General features: G+C 31.8%; 3 protein-coding genes across 4 annotated transcripts in view; 1 reads left to right on the top strand and 2 right to left on the bottom strand.

Annotated features, from left to right (window-relative positions):
• Positions 1–18098, bottom strand: part of LOC107449757 (uncharacterized) — a 38584-nt gene extending 20486 nt beyond the window's left edge. Inside the window, exon 1 of the mRNA XM_087161766.1 lies at positions 17960–18098. The gene's annotated coding sequence lies outside the window, so the exon portion shown is untranslated. The remainder of the gene's footprint in view (positions 1–17959) is intronic.
• On the bottom strand, positions 1243–4416 carry LOC147816381 (uncharacterized). The gene has a single exon (XM_087152604.1). The coding sequence runs from the start codon at positions 4414–4416 to the stop codon at positions 1243–1245; it is 3174 nt and encodes a 1057-aa protein (XP_087008730.1).
• On the top strand, positions 17680–21218 carry LOC107445790 (uncharacterized). 2 transcript variants are annotated; one of them, XM_016060272.5, is made up of 2 exons: positions 17680–18470; positions 20951–21218. In XM_016060272.5, exons 1-2 carry the CDS (start codon positions 17784–17786, stop codon positions 21155–21157), a joined length of 894 nt encoding a protein of 297 aa, XP_015915758.3. In that variant the 5' UTR covers positions 17680–17783; the 3' UTR covers positions 21158–21218. The 2 variants fall into 2 exon arrangements, 1 of the variants encoding a protein (XP_015915758.3); XR_006225988.3 differs by lacking the exon at positions 17680–18470 and adding an exon at positions 19330–19470 and having other exon boundaries at positions 20951–21071.
• Positions 21219–21293: the final 75 nt, after the last annotated feature.

Here is a 21293-nt window from a genome sequence, read left to right as displayed (position 1 = left end):
TTTTGAGCTAAACCTAAAATAAAAGCCCACTAACGATAAGTCCTCTTTGGTTAAACATGATTCATAATTGTGGGTTTATAGTAATCTTTTTATTTAGATAGGGTGCGTAGCTAAATTATTAATAATAAGCACCTTTAAAGCACTTTTCAAAAACTCAAAAAAATTTTTTTCAGCACTTTAAAAAATTATTATAACTAGTGGGCTGCGCCCCCTGCTCACTAACGCTCGCCAACTCCCGAAAATTGCCACGCAATCTTATATAACTATTTATATTAAAAGTTCCATTTTTTACATAATTAAAACAAATTTTTTCAATAAAACAGTTAAAATGACAGTATTTTACTATAACTATTGATAGGAGTGAGCAAATAGAGATTTTACTATTTATATTGAAAGTACCATTACTTCTATTTCTTACATAATTTAAGCAAAATATTTCAATTAATTAGTTAAAATGATAGTATTTTACAATAACTATTTTGTTTTATAACCGTCGATGAACGGCCGACCGAAATTTTAGTTTACGACTACCAATGTTCAACTCCGCGTAGCCTTGTAATTTTGAATCCAATCCAGAAGACAAGGGAACTCCTGGATTAAGTATTTGAAAAGAGTAAAAAACATTTGCTTTTTGTGCAAACAGTCCTTTCTCAGATAAGAATAATTCTCATTAAATTCTCGCAATTCGTGTGAGGTATACGTCACGCTAGATCAAAATGGGCTAAAGCAGAGGGTGCCTTTCTTGTTTTTCAGTGGCGCCATCTATGCCCAAGAATTCGATTTCAACCTTAAACACACGTTGTTGCAGAATGATTCAGTGGTGAATGGGTGCATTAATTAAAGAAACCATATTTAATAACAAACAAATTTAATAGTAACAATAAAAAATATATGATACGAAAAGGGGCTCTCCAATGAGCCATCCAAATCAATCCATTGCCTGCCACATAAGTGTTTACAGAATTATATGAGTGAGTGATTACAACGCCCTCTTCTGGTCAGGCAGAAATTTGTAACACTCCCCACCTGAACTCTTTTGAGTTCACTTACCATAAATTTGCAAAACAAAATTTTTTCAAGAACAATATTAGTTGAAATATAAAAATTTTATCCTTAGCAGAAATTTGCAATAATAATAATTAAATGAATGTTCAATAATAAAGATAACAATATAAAACAATCAATTATAACATATGCATATAATCAAAATATATATTTTACACATTGCAATAAACATTTTGTTTAAGGGTTAATTTCTAAATTACTTACAAGTTGAACTGAGCGTCTTATATCTCCTTTAGGGGTTTTTATCAAAAGAGAACGAATGTTCCCATCTCGCCCCTGATACACTTCCAAAATTCTTCCCAGCATCCACATATTTCTGGGATAACGCTCATCATTGATTAAAACAATATCATTTACCTTAAATGATGTTATCTTACCTGGTGGTGAAGAAATATAAGCAGATCTTAGATGCAGTAAATATTCCTTCCTCCACCGATTCCAGAAATGATCCAATAGTGTTTGTTGGTATTTATACCTTTTAGTTAATGAATCTCTATTTACAATCAAATCATTAGGTTTATATTTAATAACAGGTAAAGACATCAATCTTTTACCAACTAAAAAATGAGAAGGTGTAAGTGGAGAAGGTTCTGAGGGTTCGTTATATAGATACGTAATAGGCCTCGAATTTATCATGGCTTCAATTTCCAAAAAGACAGTTTCTAATTCTTTAAGAGTTAGAGAAGATTTACCAATAATTTTCTTTAAACAAGTTTTAACAGTACGTATCTGTCGTTCCCAGAAACCTCCCCACCATGGACTTTTTTCTACAATAAATTTCCAAACAATATTTTTAGATGCAAACATATTTTTTACCTGAGGATCATTAATTTGATTCCACCATTTTTTCAGTTCATTATTTGCCTTTTTAAAGGCTTTTGCATTATCTGAATACAAAATCGAACACAATCCTCTACGAGAAATAAATCTTCTAAATCCCAATAAAAAAGAATCAGTATTCATATTAATAACTAGCTCTAAATGCACAGCTCTAGTAACTGCACAGGTAAAAATTAACAAATAACACTTATTATTAGAGTCAGTAACAAAAAAAGGTCCAGCAAAATCTACACCAGAAATATCAAAAGGAGGTTGTTCTTTAATTCTGTCAGGTGGTAACGGAGCTACCACTTGAGTACCTGGTTTTACCTTATAACGTCTGCATATTAAACAGTTTCTCAAAACCTTTTTGACAAATTGTTTACCTTTGATTATCCAATATTGTTCTCTTAAGTGAGTTAAAGTAGAATCTACACCTAAATGACCTATTTTAACATGAGCATCTAATATAACTAATTCAACAAATTTATCATTAGAAGGAAGTAGTACAGGATGTTTTGTTTTCACATCATCGCTTGAGAACTGCAAACGTCCCTGTAAAAATAAAAGATTATCATCATTAAGTTTACAATTGAGATTGAAAATTCGTGAATGTTTACTCAAAGTATTTTGAGAGAGGAGTTGTTGGATTTCACTCTCGTAATGCAAGAGTTGAACAGTTTTAATCCAGGAATGCAAAGCATTCTGAAGTTCAAAAGCACTAATAGGTCCTTTCAACTTCGAAGAATTTGGCTTGGCATTGTGGGCAAACCTTTTTACCCAAGCTGTTACTCTCAAAAGTCTAGTAAGATTGCTGTACTTGTTAATATCAATAAACTTTGTAAGAGAAATGTCAAAAGTCTTGTTTTGAGTCAAAGCGTTCACCACAACAGCTCGTTGTTCTTTCTTGACCACATCACTATAATTATCATCAGGCTGGTTGCAAAAATCTACTTCAGGCCACAAGTTGACCGGATGGGACAACCAAACTGGACCGGACCACCACAGGGAACTCGACACGATTTTAACTGCAGATTCTCCTCTTGTGATGAAATCAGCAGGATTTTCCACACCGCTGCAATGGTTCCAACACTCTGGAAGCGTAAGTGTCTGCACTTCTGCCACTCGATTAGACACAAATGGTTTCCAAAGCTTTGAAGATCCTTTTATCCAGTGGAGAACTATTTTAGAGTCACTCCAATAGTATATCTGTTGAGTGAAATTAGGAAAAACGTTTCGTAAATATTTCCCTAATCTAGCACCGACGAGAGCTGCCATCAGTTCCAATCTAGCCAAAGTCAAAGTTTTTAATGGAGCAACCTTGCACTTAGAAATAATGAATTTAACTTCAATATGTCCTTCAATTGGTGTATAACGAAGGTATGCCACGGCTCCGTAAGCCTTAGGACTTGCGTCAACAAATATGTGAAGAGAAACATCACTAATATCCGCCGTTGAACATAGTTTTCGTTCTATTATAAGATAATTGTCCAAATCAGCAATTTCAGAACACCATTTCTTCCACCTTTTTACCAAGTCGCTAGGTAAGTCTTCGTCCCACTTTAGACCTCGCTCCCAAATTTCCTGCATAATTATTTTAGCTCTAACTACAAATGGACTAATGAATCCACATGGATCAAAAATTTTAGAAATTATTCTCAACACTTGTCTTTTGGTGGTTCCTGATTCCAAGGAAAACCTTAACTCCTTTAAATCTAATTTAATTTTATCTTCAATAGGATCCCACTTTAATCCTAAGAAACCTGCTCCTTGCCCAAAATCAGTGTTTTCCTCATATCCGTTTTTACGCCAAAGTTCATTTAGTTCCATACAATTAGTTTTTAATTTCCTTAAATTAAATCCGGCGGCGCGTAATATTTCAATTGCCGACGAAGATAATTGATACGCATCCTGAATAGTTTTAGCACCATAATACAAATCATCTACGTATAGAGAATTCAACATTTCATAACAATTCGGTTGATCTACCTTAAATTTCCTGATATGAAATTTTAATACGCAAGCAAGAACAAATGATGACGTAGTTAATCCGAAAGGAAGGCGATTAAATTGAAGTATTCTTTTTGAATTATCTGTTTCATCCGAAAACCATAAAAATTTTAGATAATTTCTATCATCTTCCGCTATTTCTATCATATGATAGGCCTTTTCCAAATCTCCGCAAAATGCGACTTGATTTTCTCGAAATTTAAGAATTATATCCAATAAATTTGGATAAAGATTAATTCCCGATTCAAGAGAATCATTCAAAGATTTTTTATTTTCATTTGCCTTACTACTACAATCGTAAACAATACGAACGCGACTTGTTTCTTTGTCATTCCTAATTACTGCACGATGAGGCATAAAATATCCTGAATTTAAGTTTTCATTTACACTATTCCCAACAATATTGCATTTTATTTGTTCGGAAACAATTTGTTTATACTGATCTAAAATCTCGGGATTTTTATTTAATTTATTCTCTAACGAATCAAAACGCCTTTTTGCAACTTCATAATTAGAGTCCATTTCCAAAGGGGGCCTAAATTATCCTTCCACATTAATTTACATACGTAACGTTCTCCATTAAATCGCAAAGAATCCTCGAAATTTTTTATCAATAGATTATCCTTTTCAGAAAGACATATTTTCTCATTCGGAAACTCTTCTATTTCCCAAAATAGCTTAAGATCAAATAAAATAGAAGTAGAGTCCATAGTTAAGCATACATTCTCACAACTTTCGGCTGAGTCATGACCCAATTTATTATACCCAGAAAGTAACCATCCGAAATGGGAATTAATTAAACTTACATCTTCGTTTAATTTCATCCTTTCATTATAAACAATTCTCCAGAAAATACCACTCCCTATCAATAAATCGCAATTCGTGGTGTGAAATGAGGCAGCGAGTTCATATCCTTTAGTTTTTAACTCATTCATTAAGAGAGCATCTGGCTTGTTCAAGGTTAAGTTCGAAATGAAATGTGTTACTAAACATTCGATTTCGATCCACTTAGAGCTATTACTTTTATTTATGAGCTTTAAAGAAATTACAGGATATTCTTTTTCGCATGCTTTAGTTTGGCCGAAAGAATAAATTGCTAATTTTTCATAGCGTACGGGTTTTAATTTTAATTCCTTAGTTAATTTCGAGCTTATAAAATTCCTATGTGACGCATTATCCAGAATGGCGTTTGCCAAAATCGAATTTTTATCCGAACAAGCTAATACAGAACATGTTTGTAGAAAAGCTTTATCTTTGCAAAATATATTACTGTGCGAAACAGAAATATTCTCTACATTGATTTTTGAGTTAGACTGATATTTATTAGAGTTAGTATCGTTTTCCGAATCTTTCGTTTTTGTTTCATTAGCTCTATTTACATAATTTTGTGGTTTAAGAGTTTTCCTACAAACTGATTCGTGATGGTATTTAGAATTACATATTTTACATACAATTCCAGATCTACATAATTTACTGTAATGGTTTCTTTTGAAACAAACCCAACATCGTCCGTCAGACATAAGTTTACCAATTTTTGTTTCAACATCCAATTTTTTACAATCAACAGAATCATGCGAATTTACCAAACCACAAAAAATACAAATATTTTTTGACTGAGTATGCAAAGTTGAGGCTGTTGCTACGCTTTTAGGTTTAGAGTAATTCTTTTGATAAGTTTGTCCGCTTTGATAATTTTGAAAGGGGGTACGTTTAGTTTCGTAATTTTTGGGGCTACTCATTACAGATTCACAAATTTCTCTAGATTCGACCTCGTTCCTTAAAAATGTCATTATTTCCGAAACTTCACAATTTTTGTTTTTATCACGTTTCCTATGAAATTCTAAAACTAATTCTTGGGGCAATAATTTCAACAACAATGGGTTTAATAAATGACCATACGATCCCTCGGTAACATTTAAAGCGCGTAAATTTCTTATGTTTACCTCGATTTCATCATATAGTTTACGCAAACCTTTAACATAAGATGCGTTTCTAACCGGCTCCAAATTTAGTAGTTTAGTCATATATGAATTAATAATGAAATCTGTTCTACCATAACGCTGTTTTAATAGATCAATGCAAGAATCGTAATTTTTATCGTTTAATTCGAATCCAGCAACATTATAGGCGGGGGGAGAAAGAAGGGATTTTAGGTACTGAAATTTTTCAATTTTAGAAAGGGTATCATTTGTACCTATAGCGCTATTAAAGCAATTGAGGAATTCCGTGAAATTGGAATCACCAGAGAAACGGGGAATTTCTAACTTAGGTAATTTAAGGGCCGAAAAGGTGTGTTCTACAGTTTCAGTAGAAGTATTATGACTTAATTCCGCTACATGATTTATTTCCTTGTTCATTTCTTTAATTTTACTTTTTAACTTTATTTTAGTTGAAAGAATTTTTTCATCGTACTCTTCTGATACCTTAATTTCAGTTTTAAATTTTTCTGGATCCGTAATGAGGTATTCTATATCCGAATCATGTTTTTTAAGAATTTGTTCTTTAGTTTCTAAAAGTTCTAGCAGTTCTGCAAGCGGCGTATCAGTTTCCGCTTGCTCTTCCAAATTTATTCTTTTAATTAATTTCGTTATACCGCTTCTTACACTGCTTCTTTTTTCTATAAGTTTATTAATCTTATCCATTTTTAAATAGTAATATATAAGTGATAGAGTCTCCTACCTTGCAATCCAAATCCAAATAATGTAAATCCAAATTCAATAATGCAATAGTCCAATTATGCAATAATGTTCCAGTTTTGCAAGATCGGGAGTAGTTATACACCGATATTATAATTCCTCTTTGTACTAACAACCTTTTGTCGTACAGTCCAATTTTTATTTTAGCGATATTCGCGGACGTAATGCACCATGTTGCAGAATGATTCAGTGGTGAATGGGTGCATTAATTAAAGAAACCATATTTAATAACAAACAAATTTAATAGTAACAATAAAAAATATATGATACGAAAAGGGGCTCTCCAATGAGCCATCCAAATCAATCCATTGCCTGCCACATAAGTGTTTACAGAATTATATGAGTGAGTGATTACAACGCCCTCTTCTGGTCAGGCAGAAATTTGTAACACACGTCACAGCCCATTTTACATGGCAAACCCAATCATACATCCACCAATCGTAATTTTGAGCTGAACTAGAGAATGATCAATCTCCAATTCAGTGCCTTCAGCGGTATTGATTTGTTATGGGAACTTGAAGGAATATGTGACCCCAACAGATTTAACATGCACCGGTCACCATTTAATACCTGGGATTCTTCGGCCGGCAGGATTCGAACTCCAGTTCTCGCGAACACGTGTCCAACATCCTATCAACCAGGCTATCCGTCTTCTAAATGATACATTTTGAGCTAAACCTAAAATAAAAGCCCACTAACGATAAGTCCTCTTTGGCTAAACATGATTCATAATTGTGGGTTTATAGTAATCTTTTGATTTAGATAGGGTGCGTAGCTAAATTATTAATAATAAGCACCTTTAAAGCACTTTTCAAGAACTCAAAAAAAATTTTCAGCACTTTAAGAAATTATTATAACTAGTGGGCTGCGCCCCCTGCTCACTAACTCTCGCCAACTCCCAAAAATTGCCACGCAATCTTATATGGTTTGCTTCGCAAACCAAGCTCGCTTCGCTCGCTACTAACTTAGGTACATTGCATATACACAAAATTCTAAGAATTCAAAACAATCATTCAAATCCATATAAAAACCTTTTTTTTTGAAAAAAAATTACATCTTTTTAGCAAATACTAAGTCATTAAAATAAATTTGAATTCAAATAAAGACTCATTGACTGACACTCATTTTTCAATGAATAACTAATAACAATAATAAAACAAATAAATTCGTGATATAAATCAAAAATCGTCAAATAAATTCGTAATATATAAATTCGTGAAAAAAAAGCGCTTTCGACAAAATACTAAAATAGAGATCTATCGACAAAGACTACTCACTTCTGCCTAGCTTAATAGTATGAGATTGCTGCAGCTGAATTGTTATTTCAGTTTCCATTTTTAAAAGCGCTATATGTTGAGCCACCACAGCTAGATTTGACATGTGACATTTTTAGCGGCAATGATTGGTCGATTTTTTAGCGTTGCCATTCGGGGAGTTGTAATGAGGCTTTTTTTGTCGCCGTGTAAGAGAAATATATATATAGATTAGGCAGGGTAAGAAAGTTTCGACAGTTGACAGTTTTGTTTTAACCGTCATGTCTAAAAAAGAAAACCTTTTGGCATTGTTTCTGACAATTGTCAAAAATCATGAAATTTTGAATCATGTAAAACGAATGGCGTTTTCATACGCTACGGACTGACAATACGCCAAAATAGATTGGGATGGAATGAATTGTGAAAACGTTGAAGAGAACAATGTGAACTGTGTCTTTTTGCATAACTTGTAGAGAAAATTATGCACTTTTTAAAAACACCCAATGAAAAAAGCCCCTTTAAAGGCTTTTAAAAAACGAAAATCGAAAATAAGCACCTTTAAGCACTTTTTAAAAACACTACGCTCCCTGTATACACATATATACCAAAATTAAGAAACTTCTCACTTTGACATCACGGAAAATATTGCCAACCTTAATTTATTTAGTTACTTCTTTACCCTGTTTAGAACAGAGTTCCTTAAACTGCTCGTTCTATGATATGTAATTATTTTTTACTATTTATGCCACATTATCTGAAACCACGTGTTTATTTTGTTTATAGTTATGCTTTTAAAACATGTTACTATAAAAATAAAGTTTTTAAAATCAACTGTGAATAAAAAAAAAGTGTACTGAAAGGCAAAATTAATAGAGAAACTATTTCGTTAAGGAGAAACGTATGGAAACTCCAATATTAATATCGACGACAATGATAATTACTATCGGTAATAGTTACTAGTTGTAGTAAACCATATAATAACAAGGAGTTTTCACGGCTCGTGGAATTCGAACTCCCTTTCTGAACACGAGTCCAACCTTCTATCAACCAGGCCATCCTGGCTCTGCGATTGTTTTAATTTAGTGATATGAACGTTTGAACGGAAAAGATACAAATAAATAAATAAATATCTCATATTGCGTAAGTCATCGTTTCAAAAAAACAGATGTAGCATGACAATAAATTATTTACTTCCTCGTGATTCATTAGCATTCGAGAAACAAAATCTGTAAGGTGTTCAAGGCTTTATTCTAAATAGGGTACATTTATAAAAATAATTTTTTAAAAAAAAATTCATTCGCAATCAGTGAATTTTTTTTATTAGAATATCAACTTATCTAATGTCAGGGAAGGAAATGATTTATTTCTTTTTGAATTATTTGTAGTTTAGATTTACGCAGATCGTCGATGTGGTTTTTATTTTGAACGCAGCACCAAGTGCTTGTTTTAGAAAAATGGACACAGTTTATAAGTGCGCCGCTGTGTGGTTTTCTTAAAAATTTTGTCAAATGACTCAAAAATTAACTCAAAATAACTTTATTAATGAAAAAAAAAAATTAACTGAAATTTTTTTTCTCAACGTGCAGGTTTTTGTTTTGTATTTTTTTACCATTTATTTTTTATTCTACATGTACATAGAAGATAAATAAAAGACTCATTTTTAAGCACAAAGGTAATATTTATAAAATTTAAAAAGACATTTTTTCTCTTTATCTAATGAATTCTTTTCTTATCAGCACATAAAACAATACAAAGTTTGAAATTTTATTTTATATATTCCTGTTATTCTGTACCTTGCATGTTGTAATCGCATCAAATAGAAAAGAAAAAAAAAAGATTTTAAAAATTGTGAAACTTATCAGGAAAATTTCGATTATTGGAAATGGTTATTTCAAAAGAAATCACAGGAATCGGACGCGTAAGAAAAGTATTTCGATCCTGATTGGTTGTTGAAATGTCGCATATTTCTTAACGTTAAAAACTGTTCTTTACATTTTATTTCGAGTAAGCCAAGCCCAAAAGTATCAATTCACATTCTATATTCTTTTACAAAGATTCTTTCTCAAAGATTTAAATTCTTGTACTATATACTTCCATAGGGACTTAACAAAGACAGATACGAAGCCATGTGGAACATAAACTATATATGCATTGAAGTTGCCAGGTTCACAAAACAAAAATATATCATGGTTGCAATAAAATACATGAACAAATAATAAATCTAAGTTACGTAAAAGTAGAGGAGAAAGAATTATATTTTAACTTATTCGATGTGCGATACGGATCTCTATAAAATTAACTTATCGTTAATTAACATTCTAACTTATGTAGAGAAACTTAGCTTAACTTTAATACGCCGTTTTGCTGATAAAGAGTAGCTGGCGCTGATGTCACTGGTCACATGTGTGGGTATGGGAGGTCTTCTTCTTGAAGTGGAAGCACCCAATTAAGTAAAAAAACAATTATTTGTTTTCGTTAGAAGAACTATTATTTTTATTATAATGGTTTGATGTTATTTTAAGACTAAGCGAAGAAAAAAAACTATGATTCTTAACTAAATTTCGTTTAACAGAATAATCTTTCCTAATTAAAGCAAACGCACCCAGAAATATAATGGTTTTAATCCTTTGACGCAGAATTCTTCTTCTTCAGGAGCGCAACAGCCGCGCTGGCTGCCTCAACAGCACGCCTTCTCCAGCTCCCTCTGTCCATGGCAACTCCCCTCCAGTTCTTAAGTTTTAGGACTTTGAGGTCGTTTTCGGTGTCGTTGAGCCATCGAGTAGGTGGTCTAGCGGGACCCCTGAGGGTTCTTGAAGGTGGCAATTTTTACAGGGCTATCTTCAGAGCCTCTCCATATATGGCCGAGCCATCTTAGTCGGTTGCTTCGAATTATCTGCATAATTTGAGGATGTTTATAGAGCCCATAAAGTTCAAAGTTGTACCGTGTTCGCCAACATCCCCCCTCTGGTATGGCACCAAAGATAGTTCTAAGTATCTTTCTTTCAAACGTTTCTATCGGGCGTTGGACGTCAAGGTTTAAAGTCCAGGTTTCGTTTCCGTATAGCAAGGCAGGTAGTATGAGTGTCTTATATAATTTTAGTTTTGTTTTTCGGCTAATAAAATTCGATCTTAGTTGACTTTTTAGTCCAAAAAAACATTTGTTGGCCATATTGATTCAATTGTCAATTTCAGATTTCAGTTTGTTTTGGTCATTGATAATTGTACCAAGATACTTAAATTCTTTAACCTTTTCAAAGGAATGTCCGTTTATCTGCAAAGGTTCACTATAGTTTACAGTTGAGCTTGAAAACTCCATGAATTTGGTCTTGTCTTCGTTAATGGAAAGGCCCATATTTATAGCAGAGGCCTCAAGGGCTTGAAAGGCATCTTTAACAGCCCGTTCTGATCTTCCTATGATATCAATGCCGTCCGCATAAGCGAGGATTTGAAGAGATCTGTTCCAAATAGATCCTCCTCGGTTTAATCCGCTATCCCGAATGCATTTCTCCAATGCCAGGTTAAAAAGCAGACAAGCAAGAGAGTCTCCCTGACGCAGGCCTCTTTCGGTAATGAAAGGTTCAGAATTCTTATTAAACATATTTTTTATACTTTTTCTATTATTATGTTTTTAGTTTAGGTCAACATAAATAAAAGAAATATTTTACTTAGCATTTTAATAATTTATGGTTATGAAATACAACATGTAATACGAATGTTTTTTGCATTAAAGTTACAATCTTCCAAACATGGCTTACTCCCAATTTTTCAAATTTGTACTTATTTAGATCAAAGAGAAACAGTTAGCCTTGGAATTTCTTTAAATTACAAAATCGGAGTCGTAGTGGCTCAGGGGGTAGAGCCCTCACTTCTTAACGACGTGACCCCGGTTCGAACCCCAGCGGTGACTGATTTATACGACTTCTGCTGCCGGCTCGCACCGACCATAGTGATGATGTAAATAAAATATCCTCAGTGGTTGTCGGATCATGGGTTAGATTCCCCTTGCTATCAGGCTTACCGTGGGAGGTTTCCTTTCCATGTAAATGTGGGTTAGTTTCATAAAAAAGTCTTCCACGAAAGCAAATTTCTCTCAATACTTGATCCAGGAGTTCTCGCGTCTTCTATATTGGTTTCAAAAATACAGGGGTACGGAAATTAACATGGAAAGTCGTTAACTCAAAATTGTGTCAGCTGTTCAACGCCGATAATAAAATAAAACAAAATTTACAAAATCAATTTGATAAATTTTTGAATGTGAATAAATTTTTTTTCACAAACTACTTTTTTTGGATTTTTATTTTAGTACAAATATAATTCCGATAATGTAACAGTTCTTTTAGTAACTATTACACTTTTTTTAATAATGAAAAAAAATTTTTTTTGCTTGCAATTAGAGAGTCAGGAAAAATATATAAAAGGGACACCGGTGTCCCATCAGCGTCAAAGGGTTAAATACATGTCGCAAGATTACTTTATCAGTTAAAATAGAAGTCAAATAGCAGATACTATAAAAAATAAATAAAAGATAAGTGATTCCGAAAACACATAATAAAATTTCTTAAACGTAGCAGTCATCAATTTATCATTTTAATATTATTTATTTCTCCCTGTGGAATTAGTCCAAAGACAGAGGTAATTTATTCCTTACGTCTGAAATCTCGAGATAAAATACCCAAAATGGTATCTCACTTTTGATGAAGGAGATTCGGGAAAAAATAATAATAAATGAAATGAAATTTGAAGGATACTTTTTTTTTCGAGAAGCATTAATCGATGCAATACCCTTAAAATCGCTGTTTTTCATCATCCGCCATTTTTGACCTAGCTTTTTCCAATTAACGAATGTAATAAGCATCTCATATTTGCTCCAAGTGGCCGTTTAGAAATGACGCTACATTTTTTTACCCAATATTTTTGATCCCTCCTTCCCTTTGTTGACATTCACCTGTGAAAGTCGACATTCTCTTGATTTCGATCATTCACGGTAAAATATACATAACTTATTTTTTAAATTATGCTTAACTTTCTGTGTTCATAAGTTGAAAAAAATCATCCAAATTTAATTCCGTTTTATTTCTTTTTTAAATACAGAGGAATGTAGTTTTCATTGCGCGCATGATTTTTAAAAACTATTTTTTTTTCTTCACAAAATGGCGGTGCTTTTTTTAAATCAAAAAATGGCATAAAATAAATTAAATTTTCGTGTTTAACGTAAAATCAGTCAATGCAATTAAAAAAATTCCTTCTTGCAGTACTAATCTAGAACTTTTTGACCATCATCTGATGCCACATATGCTATAAGAGAAGCAGCCAAAATTCTATGTTCATCTTCATTTTGAGAAAATTCTTTGGTTGCTGGATTTATTTCGAGTTGCTCAAAAACTTCACCATACCCTCTTTTTCATAAGGATATACTCACAGTTCAAACACAAACACGTGTCTTACTATATATAAAAATTTAATCATGGTGTTACAGTTTTCCATTGTTGTCAATACATTTTTATTGGCTGGAAAATCACATGGTAGGATCCAGTTTTCCCGCATTAATTTTCATATTGATATGGTTGTCATCAGCATAAAATTGATATAAGTCATAAAGTTATTGTTTTCCTACAAATATTTTTGTTTCCCTCATTCAAAGGTTAAAATTACCTGTAGGGGAGAGCGGGATCAATTGTAACAGGGTACGATTGTAACAGAGCAAAAATTTCGAGTGTCGGGATCTAGATTTGGTTCCTAGGTGGCGCACAAGGTGTACTTAATAAATCTACATGTACACCCCTGCTGGCAACCATTTTTATGTACTTTTGAAAGAGTTACATCACAAAAGATATTTTCACGCTACTTAAGTACTTTTTTTGGTATCAGAATATTATATTGTAACAAAGTAATTTTGTTTAAAAAAATAAAACATATTAACCGAATATGTAAGTGGACACCTTAATAAACATTTAAAAAAAAAAGACTAGTTTTGTTAATTAACTAGCATTGTTTTTAACAAATGAAGCTGAAATGGCGTCTTGGGGACGATTGTAACAATAAGTAAAAAAACGATTGTAACAGCTGAAAATAAATAATCTTATGTTTACAAACCATTACTTAACACTTTAAGAACCACCAATAGTTTCCTATATCATTTATATTATGTTGCATGTGCATTATTTTATTTGTCTCCTTTCACAGCATAAATTAAAATTTTTAACCCTTTAAAGTTGAAAGTTTAACCTTTTAGGTCTCTGCACATTATTATTTTTACTCCCAAAATATCACTACTACTATTTTGATCAATAAAAAAATATATCACAACTATGATAATATGTATAATTAACTATGTTTTGGTTGAATTTATGAACTGTTACAATTGACCCCGCAAGTGGGGACAATTTTAACAAGTGCAGGACTGTCAAAAATTGTTAATAACTAATATAATAACATTTAAAATAAGGTATTTTTTTTCTATTAGAGGATAGTCTACTTTACTCGTATGTCAATTAATACTAATAATATATTGGATTTTTTGTTAGTTAAAAAGAGTTAAGTAAAAAATGCTACAATTGACCCCAGTCCCCCCTAATGTTATTATTGCACTTAGATTTTTTTTTTCTTTCAAAATTAAGAGTTAAGGAGGATTGTTTTTATTATAATTATTATTAGAATAATGTAATTTTACGTTACAATTTAAGATAAAGTTATTTAAATCGGTGTCTGATCTTATAAATTTCTTTGGGTGCAAATTACATTGATATACTACGGTTAAAGAGATTCGTTAAATGATTTAGAACTTAACTTTCAGCTTCATGCACAAAGTGATGAATACGAAAATTGTATTTAAAATACAACCGTTCGTTTGGTAAGCAAAAATATTAAATTACTGTTGTGAATTCACCAAATTTGTTATCAAAATATACTTCTAATTTTAAATGTTTTTTCAAAAAATGATAACTTAGAAAAATGATTTATGTTCACTTAAGATCTTGATAGTTTTATAAAGGAAATATTTGGACGTGGGAAGCGGAGGCACAAGTGTTCCTTTAACAGGGTGCGCAGCCAAATTATTCAACGAAAAATAAGCACCTTTTAAGCACTTTTCAAGCACTCTAATAATATTTTTAAGCACTTTAAAAGAATATCATAATTAGGCAGGGTTGGAAAGTTTTTGACAATTGACGGTTTTATCTTGTTTTGACAGTCATGTCAAAAAAATTATTTTGTTTTTGACAATAGTCAAAATTTTTGAATCATGTAAATCGAATGGCGTTTTCATAAGCTACGGTCTGACGATGCGCCGAAATAGATTGGGGGTGAATTAATTGTGAAAACGTTGAAACAATGGGAACAGTGTCTTTCTGCATAATTCGTAGCGAAAATCAACATGTTAAAGGAAAAATCCCAATTTGGAAAAGAGAAAATTAAGCACTTTTTAAAAACACCCAATGAAAAAAGCACCTTTAAGAGCTTTCAAAAAACGAAAATAAGCACCTATAAGCACTTTTTAAAAACGCTACGCTCCCTGTTTTAGTACATATATTTTTAGTTTAATAATTTTAAATGTTTTATGTCAAGAAATAGAAATTATTGTGCAGCAATAATCGGGGTTAGTGAGCGTCAGCAAACAGGGTCTTAGCACTCTAGTTATATGAGAAATTTCAATTGTTATTTTCTTTTAACTTTGTGTTTTAATTACATTTTTTGAGCATAAATATAATATTGCACGCTTGCTTAGTTTGAAAATACAAATATAAAAACAATTTAAAACTATTCAATTTTCCTAATTTTATGTTTTTATTATAACCAAAATTTAAACAACAAGATGATGGAACACTTCTTGTTACTCCCTCCTCCCCTTGTCTCCTCAAAAGGTATTATCTTTAGTGGCCCCTAAATGGTTTAAAAGTAGTTACGACCAGGCATGAATTTTCCAGGTGTCGCTTTAAGAAAATTTTTAAGTTTCTGAATTTCCTGAAAGAAATGGAAGATAAATTTACATTATTCATAGGTAATCTAAAGTTATCGATGATCGTCTTGTAGTAAATATAAATTAATGAAAACTTTTTAGGGTCTTGATACAGTTAGATGCAATGCACAGGGGTTTATCATCAGGGGTTTCCAGCTTACATGAGGCCAGGGGCCGTAATTAAAAACCCCAGTCAAATGGCGGGCAGCAACTTTTTCAAAATTTAATATAGGACTCTTTTATGTTTGAAGGAACATTAAATATTACTGTCAGATACGCACATGCTAAATGATATTCACAAAATGCAAAAAAAAAAAAACGAAATAAAAAAGAGCAACATATACGATTATTTTTGTATTTGGTTAAATGTTTTCTTGGATACAAAACCTGAGAAATAATTATTTTTGCACCGTTGGTATGTTAAATTTCACAGAAACGAAGAAATTGTGACATTTTTTTTTAAACGAAAGAAAAGTATTTAAAACCCATATAGATTTTTTACGAAAATTGTCCGCAAAAAATGATAACTAATAAGTTTTAGTTCGTGGGCCGCCAGTTGGTAACCACTGCTATAGATGCTCCGTAATGGTTCAACGAAAAAAATCAGAACATTTTTCAAAACAAGGTAGACAAAAATCAGGAAAATGTTTGGAATTGTAGACATATACCCGAATACTTTAAAAAAGATAAATGACAAATTGATTTCAGAATTTCGCTATTTATATTTAATTCTCTGTTGCATTAAAAAAACATCGGGTATCAATTCGTTAATCCAATTAGTATCTCATACCATAATTTATTTTAAATTGTAAAGGAGCTCAAGACTTTCTTAATCAACATTTCGGAAGATTTCAACATAGTAAATATGTCTCTCGACATTTTTACAAAAGTAATAAAAGGAGACGATCTCCGAAATCCCAATTTAAAAAATTTAAAATATGATTACTGAATTGTGGATTAGAATGGATGATTTTTTAAATAAATCAAACAGTCGAATCAATTATAGTAGAACTACAAAAATTCATCCGACAAGATTTGTTACAGCATTTGCTGGAAATAAAAACGATTAGGACATCTCTAAATTCATCCCTATAAAAATTTAACAATAAGATAATGCAAAGTATTTTAGTTTCATAAAAATAACTAAATTCTCAAAACGCTTGAAACAATGAATACTGCATGTAATGCTATTTGTTTGAACCATGCATATAATTAGTGGACTGTCCAAAAGTTTGGACAAGGCAGCTTTTCAATTTTTCAAATCAATTATTAAGATCCGTATTTAAATTCGTAGAAAATGGGATGTTCTGTATATCAACAAAAATCAAGAATATCAGGACAAAAAGTTAAATATTAGAAAAAATAAAGACAATTTTTTTCCACCAGGAATTTCTGAGCTACTACGAACCCTGCACTTAAATCAATACTAGAAAAGACACCAAATTAAGTGTACTTTGTATTGGCAAAAAAACTAAATAGGTTTAAAATAATTTTATAAAAGCTGTTAGTAAAATTTTGCATGTCCTGGGCACAGATTTAAGAAAATAAGTTGATTTAAACAAAAGTAATTATTTAAAGACACAGGTTGATTTAACAAATAGCCTACACTTAACTACAAACGCTAATAACAGCGGACCCGAAATGGCGGCTTAGTCAGTCTAGGTTTTAATTCATTCCAATAAAAGTATCACTCATTCTAATTCATCATAAGAGTCACGAAATAATTTTTTTAAAAAGAATACCGTATTTATAAACTAGAGCTAATTAAATGAAGGATTAGGGTATCATAGAAAATTTAACATGCACTTAAGGAAAAGCTAAAATCTTTAAAAATATGATTAATGACTATTCGAGGATAACTTAAAATGATGGTTAAAATATTTCTAACCAGAGCAGTTTGAAAATATTTAATAAGAGCCTTTTTTTGCTGGATTCGGAATTGATTATTTAAGCTTTCAACTTCTTCTATGGTGATAATTTTTCACGATGCTTAACACCAAAGACGATATATCGCGTATTACCGAAACAGTTAGTTTGTGCCGTAGAGTCGCAAATACTATTCGAAAGTGTATGAAATGTGAAACAGACCGTATAACTAAGAAAGCAGATGTTCTAAAACGTGGTTTCAGAGAAAGAAAGTTCGAAGATCTGAATAAACTTACCAGTTCTATGCTAGAAGTTGATTTCCACAATTTCAATACTTGTTGCGCTTACATGGTTACTTACGCAGCTTGCTATTCCGAACTTACCTACATTGCTGCGGCAATTCTCCAGAATACCACTAACGAACTTCATGAAATTATAGACAAACAAAGTTTGTTGACAATCACGAGTATAAATGGCGGACCTGGAAATGATTTGCTAGGCTTTTTGTATAGTTTGTGTGGGAAGTATTCGAATCTTATAAAATTAAACTTGAATATAATTGATTCGAACATCCAGTGGCAGGTGTTCTTCTCTACTTTGATGTCCGAAGTAGAGGCGAATGGAAATTGCAATAAATTGGGAAAATTTATAAGTGAAATCAAACTGTCGCATAAATTTGTCCATGGTGACGCAACCCACGGTAGAAGATTTGGAGAAGTGAAAGAAACATTGGAAAATTCAGATCTTGTTCTCATGGTTCAAACATTAAGTTTGATGACGATGGGGAAGAAAATCGATCTTTTACGGGTAAGAAATTTTAAAAATTTAACCCTGAATAACTAAACTTAATTCAGACCAATCATTCGACTAATAGACTACGAATTAAAAATAAATATACATTTATATTTCCTTTATTTATTTCAAACAAATTAGTGTAACTTAAAAAAGTATAATATTTAAATAAAAATAGAAATACAGTAAAAATTATCGTTTGCATTCTCGGTAGATATTTAAATTGTGCTCGCCACAATTAACCTTTCTACGTTTCTGTTCAGAATCTGTGTTATTTAGATGGACAGAATAAAAAATATTTAGAATAGTAATAAAATGCAAATATGTATACAACTATAAAGTAACAAGTGTATCATTTTTGGATACTCATTTTACTAACTATGAAAGTAGTGCGAGCACAATGAAAATGTCTCGATTCCGCGTAACAGGTGTTAAATACGGTGAGATGATCTCGGGTTTTAATCATTACAAAACGCCTTTAACATAAAATATATTTAATAACAAACACGGATGGCGGTTATGATTCAGTGGCATGAAGGAAACTGATTACAATTAATGATATGATTTCACATTGCTGCCCAGAGCGCCATCTGTTTAGTTTCAGAAATTATTATTATTTATATTGAGATATTATTAACAACAGGATTTCTACATAATTTCAGAAAAAAAATTCCCTAACTTGTCCAGATAGATCAGGAAAATTTCAATGAAAATCCAGACCATATTTTATTTATACCATGCAACTTTTCATCAGAAAACTGATTTTCATATTCGTAATGTCGAATATTCGATTTTGTGAGTAAAAGATTATGGAACGAGGATGGAAGGGTAGAAAAACTTCACTGTGAAAATTTTACAACAAATATTTGTAATGGATGTTAAAATAATTTAACTCGAATCTCATCAACCTGTTACATAGCATTGAATATTCAAATTCAATGAGAAAGTCCCATAATAATAAGGTTCAATTTGCCAACATCTTAATCGCTTCTCTGATTATCCCGAGAAAACTCGGGTATGTATATATTGCAAATATTTATTATCCCGAGAAAACTCGGGTATGTATATATTGCAAATATTTCTTATCCCGAGGAAACTCGGGTATGTATATATTGCAAATATTTCTTATCCCGAGAAAACTCGGGTATGTATATATTGCAAATATTTCTTATCCCGAGAAAACTCGGGTATGTATATATTGCAAATATTTATTATCCCGAGAAAACTCGGGTATGTATATATTGCGAATATTTATTATCCCGAGAAAACTCGGGCGTAGCAGAATGCGTCAGTATGATTTGTTTTTATTACGCGTTTGTATATACAATGGTTGCTGAATTTACTTAAGAAAAGAAAAAGAAAATGGCGTACACTTCTCTGGAGTTTGGAAAGTATCACTTTGTGTTCTCCCTTGTTTTAAGAACTATAAAGACTAATATTTATATTTTTTTCATTTGTCCGAGATAACTCGGGATGGTAAAATGATGGTAAATTAAATGTTTTTTACGAATAAAAAAATTAGAACTTCATCTTAAAGCTTGTGTATTATGTTTTGTTTTAGTTTCTTGTATTTTTTTATTATAATATAAATTTTAATCTCTTGAAATATTTAAATTTTTTCATTTGCCCGAGATAACTAGGAATGGTAAACTGATGGAAATATAAATGTTTCTTGCACATAAAAAAGTTAAAATTTCATCTTAAATCTTGTGTATTATGTTTTGTTTTAGTTTCTTTTATTTTTGTATATTTTTTATTATTATATAAATTTTAATCTTTTGTAATATTTAATTTTTTTCATTTGCCCGAGATAACTAGGGATGGTAAATTAAATGTTTTTTTTTACGCATAAAAAAGTTAAAATTTCATCTTAAAACTTGTGTATTATGTTTTGCTTTAGTTCCTTGTATTTTTTTTTTTTTTAATTTTCTATGAGCTGCACAATCAGTCTTTCCGATGAGCACACCTAGTGCGTTCTCCAGAAGTGGTATCCACTCTTTCAGGACCACCACAATGGGTGAGATACCGCTGGCCATGTTAATTTGGACGTCTAGTTTCTGTCACACTAGATAGCGGCACCGAGACTCTTATTTGGATGCTAAAGTGCACTAGGAATTTAATTTTGCCGGAAATGCCAAGAGCCAATAAGGCACTCCAGGGATCGTTTACATGCCGCATAATCATACGACATGGCCGCTGAGGATTTTCTGCATCCCGAAAATCCGGTGTCTGGGCCGGGGATCGAACCCGCAGGCTTGGGCTCAGAAGGCCGGCGACAAACCAACTGCGCCACACCTTGTATTTATTTACAAAATAAAAAAAAAGAGTGAATTTTTTGCATTTTGATTGAAACAAACTTAAACGATATTATGGTTCAACGCATTCCAAAATTCCCAACAGTTTATATAAAAAACAGTCTATTCAACCATAAAGTTATTTAAGGTATTAATGTTTTTTTTCTTTCGGGTACTGAAATACATATTTCTTATCTTTAGGAAGTATTGGATTTAATGAAAAGGAATGCAATTATCCTCATAGTGGATTCTGAGTGGCCTTCTTTGGTTGCAGGTTACGCTCAAGGACAGTATGAAGTGATACTGAACATGAAGGACTTAGTTGCATGCACCAAGCCCAGTACTGTATATAACTGTCAAAACATAACAGTTTGCGTAGCAGATGCAATAGCTTTGAAAAAACTATGAATGATGTTCCAAAAGTATTTATTATTTAATAACACTTTTAAAGATTTTTATTTAATAAAATAAATATCATAACAATTCAGTAAATTATTATGAAAAGCTAGTAGAGATGTTTTGTTGTTGTTGACGTGAGCCATTG

The sequence above is a fragment of the Parasteatoda tepidariorum genome, chromosome 1 (assembly GCF_982258835.1).
Source record: "Parasteatoda tepidariorum strain Cologne lab strain chromosome 1, Ptep-v5.0, whole genome shotgun sequence".
In the NCBI taxonomy this organism is placed as follows: Eukaryota; Metazoa; Arthropoda; class Arachnida; order Araneae; family Theridiidae; genus Parasteatoda; species Parasteatoda tepidariorum.
The sequence above is the reverse complement of the archived record's forward strand: the minus strand, read 5'-3'. Positions and strand labels throughout refer to the sequence as shown.